Source organism: Podarcis tiliguerta (genome assembly GCF_965153285.1).
Source record: "Podarcis tiliguerta genome assembly, chromosome: 1".
Classification (NCBI taxonomy): domain Eukaryota; kingdom Metazoa; phylum Chordata; class Lepidosauria; order Squamata; family Lacertidae; genus Podarcis; species Podarcis tiliguerta.
In genome coordinates this window covers 31,006,204-31,018,273 of record NC_139534.1, presented here as the reverse complement: position 1 = coordinate 31,018,273, position 12,070 = coordinate 31,006,204, and the positions used below count along the sequence as shown (strand labels likewise).

Here is a 12,070-nt window from a genome sequence, read left to right as displayed (position 1 = left end):
CGTTCTTGGAGCACTCTGTGTTGTTGTTGTTGTTGTTTTAATCAGAGCAACGGTGCTTGCGATTTTAGCACACATCTATCTGCACCGTTTCCCTGGTATAAACTGGCTCCCAGTCCCTGGTATTAAGGCCTATTAGAAAAAGAGAGAGAGAAAAAAAGATGAGTGCAGTACCTATGCTATGCCTATATGTTTGTTTTCCCCAGAGGGGGTCATAGCAGCCATTTAGATCGAGGAGACTGTGCAGGGGGAAATGGTTAAATGCAGTCAAAATGGGAGACGACAACACACATGCCGGCTGCTTTACAGATTATTGTTTTTCTATAAAAAAACAACGCTGCAATATCAGGTCACAGATCTCGTACATCGTGTCTCTTCCCATTCCCTGAGTCTGGCTTTCAGGTATAGCGGGTGCCAAAATTTCCCAGGGTTAGGCTTGATAAAGACAAAAGAGTGGAACAGAACGTGGTGCTTTATATCTGAAATAATGTATTTTTATTTATTTTATTTTTGGAAGGGACGAACTTGAGGCTGTTTTCTGGGGCATGAAGGAAGAATTTCATCACATACGTGCACTAGCTAAAGCACAGACGGACCAGCTGAGTAAATTTAAACTACGGAGAGAACCTGTAACTGGTATCGCTTTACTGCAGCTCTTACTGTGATTCAGCTGTTTCAGTTGGGGGGAAAAACATGCTTCGTTTTTGGAATGTGATGTATATGATGCATACGCTTCCCAACGCTACCCGGGACTTGCCCTGACTTCTGTGTGGTGCTCTATAATTGATGAAATGGTCCTACATTGCAATAACCCTGGTGACCAAAATATAAAAAGAAATGTGTGTGTGTCTGATAGAAAAAGAGAGAGAAAGAGCTCACACACACACACACACACACACACACGCCACTTGTGCAGTGTGATGTGACTGTTCATTTTGCTGCGAGTGCATGTCTTGAGAAGCTGCCGGTTGCCTTGTTTTTCTTGACCTATCTGCTTGCAACACAGTGAACACTCTTTCTTCCCTTCGCCAGTGAAGGCTGCCCCTGTTTTCTCTCTCCCACACACCTAACTGTCGTACAGAGATCACCTCCGTTCGATAACAACATGATCAGTGACGCTGCCTTTAGTTATCTGGCTAGGAGCAAAAATATAGATCGGAATTTATACGGCAGGTTTTTGGCCTGTTGTGTGGAAAGGCGAAGATGCAGATACCTATCGGAGTGCATTTTAATATCTGCTTTGTGTATGCCTCGCTGCGGTTTGCCGCACAACCTTAGATGCTCAATTTCTGTTGAAGCAGGAGAGCGGAGCACCTGTCTGTAATGTAAACTGATTTCGGCAGGGCTTGTGCAGCAATGCTCTGAGCTCATTGCGTGCACTTTGAATTAATGCATTTTGTTTTGGAGATGAAGGCATGCAGTGCTAGGCATGTCTGCTTAGAATGAATCCCCACTGAGTTCAGTGAGGCTTCCTCCCAGGTAACTGGGTATTGGATTGCAGCCTAATTCTGTTTAATGTCTTTATTTTATAAACATTTTTCAATCCTTCTCATAAGAGACCAACACCAGCACTCCCAACAACGACTGGTTAGAGGCTTCTGGGGAGCATCTTTGATCTAAACCACTGGTTTTGTTGCTGCTCAAAACCTTGTATACCACACTTTTGCCATCTAACAGTAACTGCACCTAATTTCTAGTACTGGCATTTACAGCTAACTTCATTGCGCAGCATCCATAGGAGGAGGCCAGCATGTGTTGAGCTGGTGATAGCCATGTACCGCACACTCGAGGGATCAGTTCAGTTCAGGTTTGCCTTTTCGGTGCACCACAGTTAACCTGCATTTAAGTTGCTTTTTTTGTAGCTTGCCAAAAGTGGACTGAAGGCACCCTGTGGCAAATGGATGTGCGTGGCTAGACACTAGGCGTGTGTTTAAATGGTTGCATAAGCCACAGTTTCTTAAGAAACACACACACACACCAATCCAGTCACCTGTCATTCCTCAGCTAGAGACAAATTATCTGTGACGCAACCCAATTCTTGCCAAAATGAAATCGCAATAATAGGTAGAGTTATTCATAGTGTCTAGAAAATGCTTTCTGTATAGCATGGAATATAAATATCATCATTATATTCTATCTTAAGTAGTGAGAGAGACCCAGCCCCCAGCCCCCCGAAAATAAGTCTGGCGAATGGGTTTTATTTTGAAAAGTTTTAGCCTAACTTGTTTTTAAACATCTAATATTATCTAATAGTTTATGGAAATGAAATATAGTATATCTAATATTTAAATCTTAACATTTTAGGGAAACTGCTTAGAAGTTTTGTTGGTTAAGCGGTATATAAATCTTGTTAGTGGAGAGCGTTGGGGATGGCAAGGCACAAGGGCAATTGCGGGGCTTGAAATTTTGGCCCCAAACGAGAGTTCTGGCAAATTTTATTCTTGTATACGGGAGTCAATGGGTTGGCATGGAGGAGTCACAGTATCAGTCTGTGGTGTGTCAAACTGATAAATTGACCTTGCTGGTCTTTGGGGAAATTAAATTTGTCAGGCAGTTGAAGTTACGTGTTTTAAACCAGAGACTTAGGTACTGTTTAATCATTTCCTTTTCACCTGTCTTTACAGAAATTCCATTCTCCACACCTATCCAGTGCACTGATGAACAAGCAGATGACCTCTGTAATCCTTGGGTTAAAAAGGATCTAAACAGAGGTGCCCCACACTTCCCATCCACCCCTCCAAGCGGGATAGGGCAGGATGAGGAAGAAAACTCTGTGGAGTCCCTTTCTCAGTTTAATGTCAAGTTCCCACCCATAGACAACGATGCTGCTTTCTTGGAGAGCACCCCAGATGCTCCAGGAATCCCCTGTCTTGTGATGGCTGAGAACATGCTTCCAGATCAGCCGTTTCATAGGGACCTTGGAGACCAGGACATGAGCTACAGCGAGGTGAAGCGCAACATGTTTGAGGGCCATGGCACTGACTCAAGCACTTCAGCCGCACATAACCTGCCAGCCAAATCGTCAGCCGCCCACACAAACGCACTCGTACAGAGTCCTTTGGACAACCCTCTGTGTTTTCAAGTGCCTTATGCATACAACTTTGGAGCCACTGTCTTTCCAGATGAAGATATCCCTGAAATAAAACTTCCGTCTTTAGAAGATAACAAGAGCCCTGTTGGAGTCCCTCAGCAGGTATCTGCTGTTTTCTATTTCCTTTTGTGTTTACATATGATGGTGATGATACTGTAAAGCTGTAAAACTGAGCAGGTAGCTGAACTTGCTCAACCTAATGCGTACCCGGTGCAACATTTATTATCCCATCTGCCCACTGCTCTGATTCAAAACGTTTGCATTAGCACAACGGCCTGATATCATTGTGCCACCACTGTAATGTCATAATTTGTGATATTGTGTTTAGACCAGCAGCCGGTATTCCCTATTCTAAGCCTTCCATCTGCTGATGCAGCATGCTTTGAAACTAGGCTGCAAGTTAATCTTTTTGGGCCTTCTAGCTAGGGATATTTGAATGACTGAAGAGTATATTTAAGCTCGTTTCTTGTATGTAGACCCCAGGCCAAATGCCCACACAGGCAGTCTGTTGTACACACCTCTCTTCCAGTCAGTGCAGGTTTTCTTCCAGGCATTTCTGTGTGCACATTGTAGGTGCGTGTGCATAGTCATCTCTGGAATTGTAGAAAACAGGGAAGCTCTTTTTGTTTGTTTTTTATTACATTTTTATTCTGCCTTTTCTCTATTTGTGCCTATATGTTTTTCTCCCACCCCTTTTATCATCTCATAGCTCAGTGCATGCAGGAGTTTGCAGATTTAGTCCCTGGCACCTCCCATTAAAAGAAAGTGATGGGAAAGACACATCTCTGCCTGGCAAACTGCTGCTGCCAGTCTGAGTGGACAGTACAGGGCTATTTGGACAAATAGTCTGATCTAGTGGGAGCTTGAACTCAATGTCTTCTCAGGCCATAACCTGTCGCTCTAACCATTGCACACTGCTTCTTCTAATACATGCTGTGGGAGTCTGCTCTGGATTATGTGCACAGAGGATTTTTTTTTTTTCAAAAGCCCCTGCACCTATCGCACAACCACTTTTTTAATATGGAGCGAGAAGCTGATGAAAGACATGTGCCTGCACTTTTCCGTGTTCCAGGGTCAGTTCTAAGTTGATAACTGTTCCTGCTTCATATGTACAAAACCAATGTTCATTTATTTTAGCTTCCTGCTGAATTTTTGTGTGCATGTAATCCTTCCACATTAGGCAGTTTTGTGAGCAGGCAACATGTATGGCTTCAATTCGGAAGTGACTCCAGTTTGGCTTCCTCAAACCTCACCAAAAAAAGTTATTTGGCTACTTGCCATTCTCCCATCCTTTTGTCTGCTCCTTTCTTTCCACCCCTCACTGCAGGCTGCTTCTCCCCCTACCCCCAATTTTCTTATTTTCTTTCTCTCCTCTCTCATGGCGCTGCCTCTCCAATGTTTAAGAAAAAGGGAGGTGGCCTCTCAAGATCTGTTGCTAGTGGCAGATTGGACCTCCTTTGGTTTATTTTAGGCTGAAATCCTATACACACTTATAGGGAGTTAACCTCTTGGAACTTGGCAGGTTTAAACCCATGTGCTACATCTGGTTTAAACCCATGTGAACTTATTTGATGATGATCTGCCATTTTCGGCAGTCACAGAATGAGAGGATATAGTTTGATCTGAAATGATCCATATTAAAACTGATAAGCATGCCCGTCATTTTTTGCAAATACCTCTTTAAAACTCTGCTGTGATCTGTTTAACATACTTACCGTGGCGTTACTGTCATCTAAATCGACTAACCCTGTTGAAAGCAGATGAATTAAAGTGCAAGCGTGCGCAGGTTTTAGGAGGCATATTGATCACACTGCGTAGTGTTAATGTAGTCATGAATTACAGTCACCACTTTTATGAGTAATGGATCCTCGCTACAAATTATTGAAGATTTAATGAGCTACACCTCTTACTTTTTCCCAAGTTCATTGTAGCACTCTTAATTTTAGACACATATGCCCAAATTCCTGAGTGTGCCTTCTGTCTATTACATCCTAAAATAATAATGATGACCTGCAGTTTGGTAATGCACTATTTATTATATATTCATATTAGTTTCCTTTTTTCATCCTATATTAGGGGTCTAGATTTTGCATTTGAATTATTTGATGCCTGGATAGTTTTTGCTTTTGTCTTTACCGCACCAAATTCTGAGTTGGGCTGAATCAAAGCAAATGAAACTATTTCTTCTGTTACCACTGAGATTCCTGTGGTTTATAAATCATCTGTTCGTTCTTCTTCCTCTTTTTCTCCATCATGTCTCCTGCTTGTTTTTTTAACTATTCATTTCTCAGTAGATGGCACTCTGCATTGTATATTAAAGCATGTGAAACAGCTGGTATGTGATTGCAAGTTGATAGAGAAGCATGCCGCTTTAAAAGTGCATAAGAATTGGTGTTGAACTGTCAGAATGTGCAGGGCGTGAGACTATAAAAATTCATATACTTGAAAAATAAGGAAAAGCTTACATTTTAAAATACAAGCGGCCTGTGCTGTAATTTAGTAGTAGTCAGGAAGCCTTGATATTTTATGTGTCTACATTTGGAGAGACAACTGGTGACAGAAAATACTTCCGATATTTGTTCGTTGTATACAGGAAGGTCTTTGATTAAAGTTGTGCATTTTCTCTAATCACCTAGGCAAATAAAAGCGACCGTTCCTTTAAAATCTTCTAAATTGACAGCTGCATAGATTTGCTAAACATTTTGTTACCTTTCTTGTTGCTTCCTCATTGTTTTCGTACCTTTTTAGTTTAAGGGAGATGCAAAATCTCATCACTTTGAGTCCAGTTAACAATAGGTTGCATAAAGTTTCCATCATTTGAAAATGTGTGCTTAGCGCCCCCCCCCCTTCTTTTTAGCGGCAGTAGGGAAAATGTGAAAAATGGAGTCACAAAATACTTGCTGAAAATAAGGGTCCCAATTCACAAGGCATGTTAAAAGGGCTCCGTCCCTGTTACTGAGAGAGCTGCGATGATAGCCTCATGCTTGCCCATACGAACTGTAGAGCTGGCCTGAAAACCTTTGCAGGGTCTGATTTGAAATGTACTTTGTAAGACAGTGACAGCAATTCCTGGTGGAGAACATGGCTTCACTTTCACACAAAGACAGTTTGGGTCAGCCCACCATCCTGTTTGCATGGTAAAAAATGGCCAGGTTGAAGACACACTGAAAGCACATAAGTCCTTGTTCTATACTATTCACCATTGCTGACATCCTGATAGTGCCCTCTTACTTGCCTGATATTCTCTCCCACCCCTCCTGTAGACAAGAGCTTTCTGTCATGCATTTAGTACATGCGTTAACAAATAACAACGAGGAGAGGAAACTTAAATGCAGTGTAATTGGCAACCGTAAGTCATTAGAGCTGTGGCTCTCAGCTGATGTAATAAATTTAGCTCTTCCTTGCAGACACTAAATATAAAAACTTGAGCCTGCTTCCTTAGTATATAGCAGTTTCTTAAACACCTGGATTGAAAACTGTAATACTGAAAACAGGAATAGAGACTGAATTGAAGGATTAGGATTTTGATTCATCCCTTCACTCTGTGTCGCCTGGGGAGCTAGTCTAGCAAGCAGGGCTCCTGATTTTGAGACAAACAAACATTAAGAGCATTTTCATCCATGTAAATGTGTGCATGTAGCTCCAGTTCCACACAACACTTCAACATTTGCATGAGTGTTATTTGGCAGGGGGAAGGTTGCATAGTTTAATTTATTTTGAGCTATAATTCATCTTTAGGACTGCAAGCGCTCACAAACTGAAAGCCATGTTTTTAAGTGCATGCTTTCTTCAGTATCTTAAAAATAAGCACCAGCATTGATTAATCCAATCAGTTCTCATGTTACCACAACTTCAGTCAGTTAAAAGGCAGATAATTAATTGGTTCACACTTCTAACAATAACATTCTTGCAAATATTCGTAGCCATACGAATTGGGTGGGGTTACCAGCAGAGATCCAAAATAAAAATTACAGTAGCAGCTGAATGCCATCTACAATAAAATAATAAAAATCCTGAATAAATGTGTGTTAGGCAAGAACCCTGCAGTAGAGCCTGCCTGAATCAAGCTCAAAACTCAATGAGTAAAACACTTGCAAGCTAAGGCCCTCCAGCTGGTGTGAATTTGATCAAATATTTCAAATACAGCATGCATATTGTGGCCATCTAGTCATGACTCCTATTACAGTTATTAAAACTGCCAGTTTAAATCAAGGTGGAGTTGCAAATAAGTAATTAAAAGCACACTTCCGCAGTGATATTTAAAACACGCGTCAGTGCCTAGACAGGTTTCCGAAGCAATTTACACCAACAGAAAAGTAGACTGTTTGTTAGAACTTGATGTAATTACACCTAATTAGCCTGTGTTCTTCGTGGATTGATGACTGACCAGAGTAAAAAGAAAAAAGGCCACAACAGAAATCTGCTAAGGCGTTGTGGCCAGTATTAAATATTGTTTAGACAAAAAAATTACTCAGAGAAATTGTGAGTGCCCCCCCTTTTTTAAAAAATAAACCACTTTGCTTCAGAATTTTTGAGATCCTGGTACATATGAATGACATAGAGGCTTTGTATGCTCACACTCACATGTACATAGGCACACTTTCACACATTAGATATATAAATTATATACATTTTATTTTTAAAAAGGCTTCTGAGCCCAAGTTGCTTGTATGCCCTCATAAGTTACATGATCGAAGTGATTGGTAAGATATATTTTCTTGGTGTTTATTTTTAAAATGGGGGTACCACTTCGGTCGTAATCTTCATGTAATTTGAATATCGGTGCCCTGATATAAACATGCATTGAAATATGAAAGTATAGTATATGCATTTATCAATCTAGAATTATCAAGAATATGTGTTTTAGCTGATGAAAATATTGGCAAGATTTCATTCAATGAGTATTCATTTGAGGCCGCATATTTAGATCTACCTAGCAGCAACATCCCTAGCTGGTAAAATATTTGTGTTCATATCTCTTCTTTTTCTACCCTCTGCTTCTTACAGCCGCTCTGGGAGCCATATCACACTCAAGACAATGATGTATTGGCACTTCCTTCTGCAGACTCGGAACTTGATCAGACTGGAATATGTGAATTCTGTCAGAAAGTTTTCCCGCCATCTAGTACATCAGAGGACTTTCTGAGGCATCTGAATTCACACTTCAACTTGAAGTCGTAGTGTCACCGGAGTACAGATTTCTGTTGTTGCTGTTGTTGTTGTTGTTGAAACCAGGTGTTGCTGCACTTTGATTCCAGCCCAACTGTGCATTGTAATTCCAGAGCTTTGCACAGCATCTATACCAGAACCGACCCGGAGCTGTGTTAATACGATTTTAGCCAATTTCAAATGCATAAAAGAAAAATAACCGCAATGCCACCAACAAAGGCATATCTTCCTGAGAACAGGGGTTGGGAAGAACTGAAGATTGCGACTATCTGGTCGAGGAGGGAAAGAAGGACTTGACTTGGTAACTATAACACCATTGTGCCTTTGCTTTCACTTTTATTCTCTGGAATCTTTTTGACCATCGAAACAAATACTTTTGCCATCGTGAATGATACAGTACTGAACTCCAGCTAGAAACAGATGCAGTGCAGTGCTTTCAGAGCAATTCAGCTCCCCCACCCTGTGCACCAGGTTTGTAAGGGGGGGGGGGGGGCTTTGGGAAGATGAATTAGTCAGAGGTGTCCAGAATGGAGCTTCACTTTCCACCTGGTTTAGAATTGCACCCTTAGTTTTGTTCTTACTCTGTGCTGATCCTATCACATAGAAATGCATTTGCCATATGGGCTGGCTCATTTGCAGTTAGTGGTAGTGGCCCAGTGGCCCATCCTTCTTGGCTACTGGTCCTAAGTGTGCCAGTGCTACACATAAATGGATCAGTGCCTTTAGTAAAGACATTAACCATGATTAGTGGCCATCAAGCAATTTTCCAGGAGGCCATTTGGAACAGAATAAAAAGTTAGCTAGAGCAGGGCTTCGCTGTTTCGCTTTGTCCTTTTTCAGAATTGGTGAGTGGTCTCACATAGGTGATCTCACTTAAATTATATCACTGCTATAGTAACAAAACTGCTTCTGGGAATGCGGATTCCTGTTCCTGAAACATAAATTCCATTCTTTAAGGCTAGCATAGAATATTCAAACTGACCTATGGTGTCGTGTTTACCGCATAAATATTGGACTCGCACAATCAGTGTTTGCGTGTCTTCTCTCCCAATCTCAAAAAAACAAAAAGTCCCTTTTGCAAAGGGAAGAAGATGGTGCCTAAACTGAAACAAATTCACCCTGTGATTTGTAAACTGCATAAGCCAGGTCACTGACTTTGTGATGATGTGTAAGCAAGCTCTTTAATTTTGGGTGTGGAGAAGGCAGTTTCACACAGGGAAACTGTTTCCGTGTGGATTTCCCCGTTCCCCTATCCGATATAGTTGATAAGTATCAGTAGAGGATAATAGCATTTGCTTGCAATAAATGTTAATTTTGTGGAGAAAAGTGGTAGCGCGATAGTAGAGCATATTATTGGCATGCAGAAGACCCCACTGTCAATCCCTGGCATTTCCTGATAGGGCTGAAAAACGTGGCAAATAACTACTAGTCAGTACAAACAGTACTGAGTGTGATATGGCTTGATATAACGCAGCTTCCTGTGTTCCTATACTTACCTTCCCAAGCATCTTGAGGGAAGATAGGGATCCTAGGTCCATCCTTCACAATTTCCCAGGCAGCTCTTTTGCACTTTCCTCACCATTATCTTTTCTCCTTCCTCATCCCCCTCTCCCAGCTTTAGGAAGCTGGAAGCATGCCTTAATTCCTGCCAATTGAGCAGGCAGAAATGGCTGCCAGTCTTGGTTGTTGGTGGGAAGTGGGAGGACCTGAGGCCTCGAGAGTTGTCGGTAGATGAAGGGCCCAGGAGTTGCAGGGAGGAGCCGTAAGCCAGCAATAGAGCAGAGAACATCTTCTGCCAGACAGAAGAGGCAATATTGGACTAGGTTTGTCAATGATCTGGCAATAGTTAATGTCAGAACAATAGATGGCCCTGGATGAAGACAATCTGTTTGCATCAAAAAACATGTCTCACCAGCTAAATGGGGCTGAGATGAACATTGTAAAAGGCTTTAATAATATATAATGAGTACACAAACATTTAGCCTTATTGGGGTATTGCATGGGGATGTTTGTGGTGAGTTTTTTTGAAAAACAAAACATTCCCATTTTAGAGGTGAAATAAGTTGTTAATTCTGAGCGTTTTATAGCCATCAGGCTTTACCTGAGACACTTCAAGCCCCCCCCCCCCCCAGTATAATATTTTTCAACAAGCTGATCATGTTTGCAACGTGATAATCTTGGACTGGTTTGTTGTTGTTTTTTGTCCAGATGTAATAATTTTATATAGTTAGGAGTTTAAAAACTGTCTGTATATGCTGTTAATATCTAAACTTCTTCACTTTTCCCAAATGTCTAGTATTTACATAAAAGTCCCAATTTTGCAAATCGAAAGGATGGAGAAAACCCGGATGTCTTGCATAATTTAAACGCATTTGGATATATAGACATTTTTGTACAACTTTGGTTACGGCCTCTCATCTGTTTCTGAAAAACTGTAAACTGCCTTTGTGCTAAAATAAACTGCATTGTGCAGGGTTTTGGCTCTGGTGTGACCCAGAATGTGTGTTTGGTCTTAACTCCGATAAAACTACCAGGCCAAGCCTTTTAAAAATCCATGTATGACATAACACGTTCTGAGACTTTTCTTTAGGCTTGCTTATGAATTGTGCTCTTCAGGGTGTATTCTGGAAAGAGAACGAACCGCATTTCTTGAAAACGGGGCTTCATCTTGAATTTAAAAGGAGTAAGATGCGATGGCAGTATAATAAAGGGCTAACTGGGGTTGTTGTTTTTGAAGTCATGTATTTTGCATTGACTAGGTTTTTCTCTACACACATTCCCTTCCTATATTTCCTGTGAGCTGGCACATATCACTCTCTCTACATGAAAGAACAGTGCTGGCAGAAACAAGTGGGGTAGCAGAATCCCCAGAAGTACAAAAAAAAGTGTTTTTCAAAAACACAGCATTAAAGGGGGGGGGGATTCCCCTTCCAAAACAAGAAAACAAATAGAAACAGGCCAGTAAGGTACTACAAACACTGAGAGTTAGGTAGAAAAAAATGAAAATGGGCTGGAATGAGCTTGCTTGCTTGGCCCCCTTACATCTTAAGTGTAGGGATGGGTAATCTGTGGCCTTCCTGTTGGGACTCCTATTCCATCTGCTTATGAAAGGAGGTTGAGGAGGTTAAGGGGGGATATGATAGCCATGTTCAAATATATAAAAGGATGTCACATAGAGGAGGGAGAAAGGTTGTTTTCTGCTGCTCCAGAGAAGCGGACACGGAGCAATGGATCCAAACTACAAGAAAGAAGATTCCACCTAAACATTAGGAAGAACTTCCTGACAGTAAGAGCTGTTCGACAGTGGAATTTGCTGCCAAGGAGTGTGGTGGAGTCTCCTTCTTTGGAGGTCTTTAAGCAGAGGCTTGACAACCATATGTCAGGAGTGCTCTGATGGTGTTTCCTGCTTGGCAGGGGGTTGGACTCGATGGCCCTTGTCGTCTCTTCCAACTCTATGATTCTATGATTCTATGATTCTATGCTTGCCTAGTTCCCTTAGCTGGTGGAAATTGTATTTTAACAATTGGAGGGAGGGTCACAGGTTCCCTACCAGCGGTTCTCACCGTGTGGGTCCCCAGATGTTGTTGGACTACAACTCCCATCATCCCTGAGCTCTGGCCTTGCTAGCTAGGGGTAATGGGAGTTGTAGTTCAACAACATCTGGGGACCCACAGGTTGAGAAAGGCTGGCTTAGATAGTGTCCTGCAAGGCTGACTAGCTGAAGCTCTGTACTGGAGCTTTTCTGTTAGGGGTGAAACACTTGGTTGCATATCATTTTCTAGAAGCTTTCACGTTCCTTTTTCATCTTCCAAC

At 41.6% G+C, this 12,070-nt stretch overlaps 1 protein-coding gene across 9 annotated transcripts in view; it reads left to right on the top strand.

The window, feature by feature from the left end:
• TANK (TRAF family member associated NFKB activator) overlaps positions 1–10,824 on the top strand; it is a 35,609-nt gene extending 24,785 nt beyond the window's left edge. For 5 of the 9 annotated variants that reach the window (XM_083411018.1, XM_083411016.1, XM_083411019.1 and 2 more), the window contains 3 exons: positions 515–633; positions 2,622–3,190; positions 8,096–10,824. In XM_083411018.1, the coding sequence (XP_083267144.1) occupies positions 515–633; positions 2,622–3,190; positions 8,096–8,269 (862 nt within the window). In that variant the 3' untranslated portion in view covers positions 8,270–10,824. The remainder of the gene's footprint in view (positions 1–514; positions 634–2,621; positions 3,191–8,095) is intronic. The other 4 variants (XM_083411021.1, XM_083411022.1, XM_083411023.1 and 1 more) reach the window with 2 other exon arrangements.
• The last annotated feature ends 1,246 nt before the right edge of the window (positions 10,825–12,070 follow it).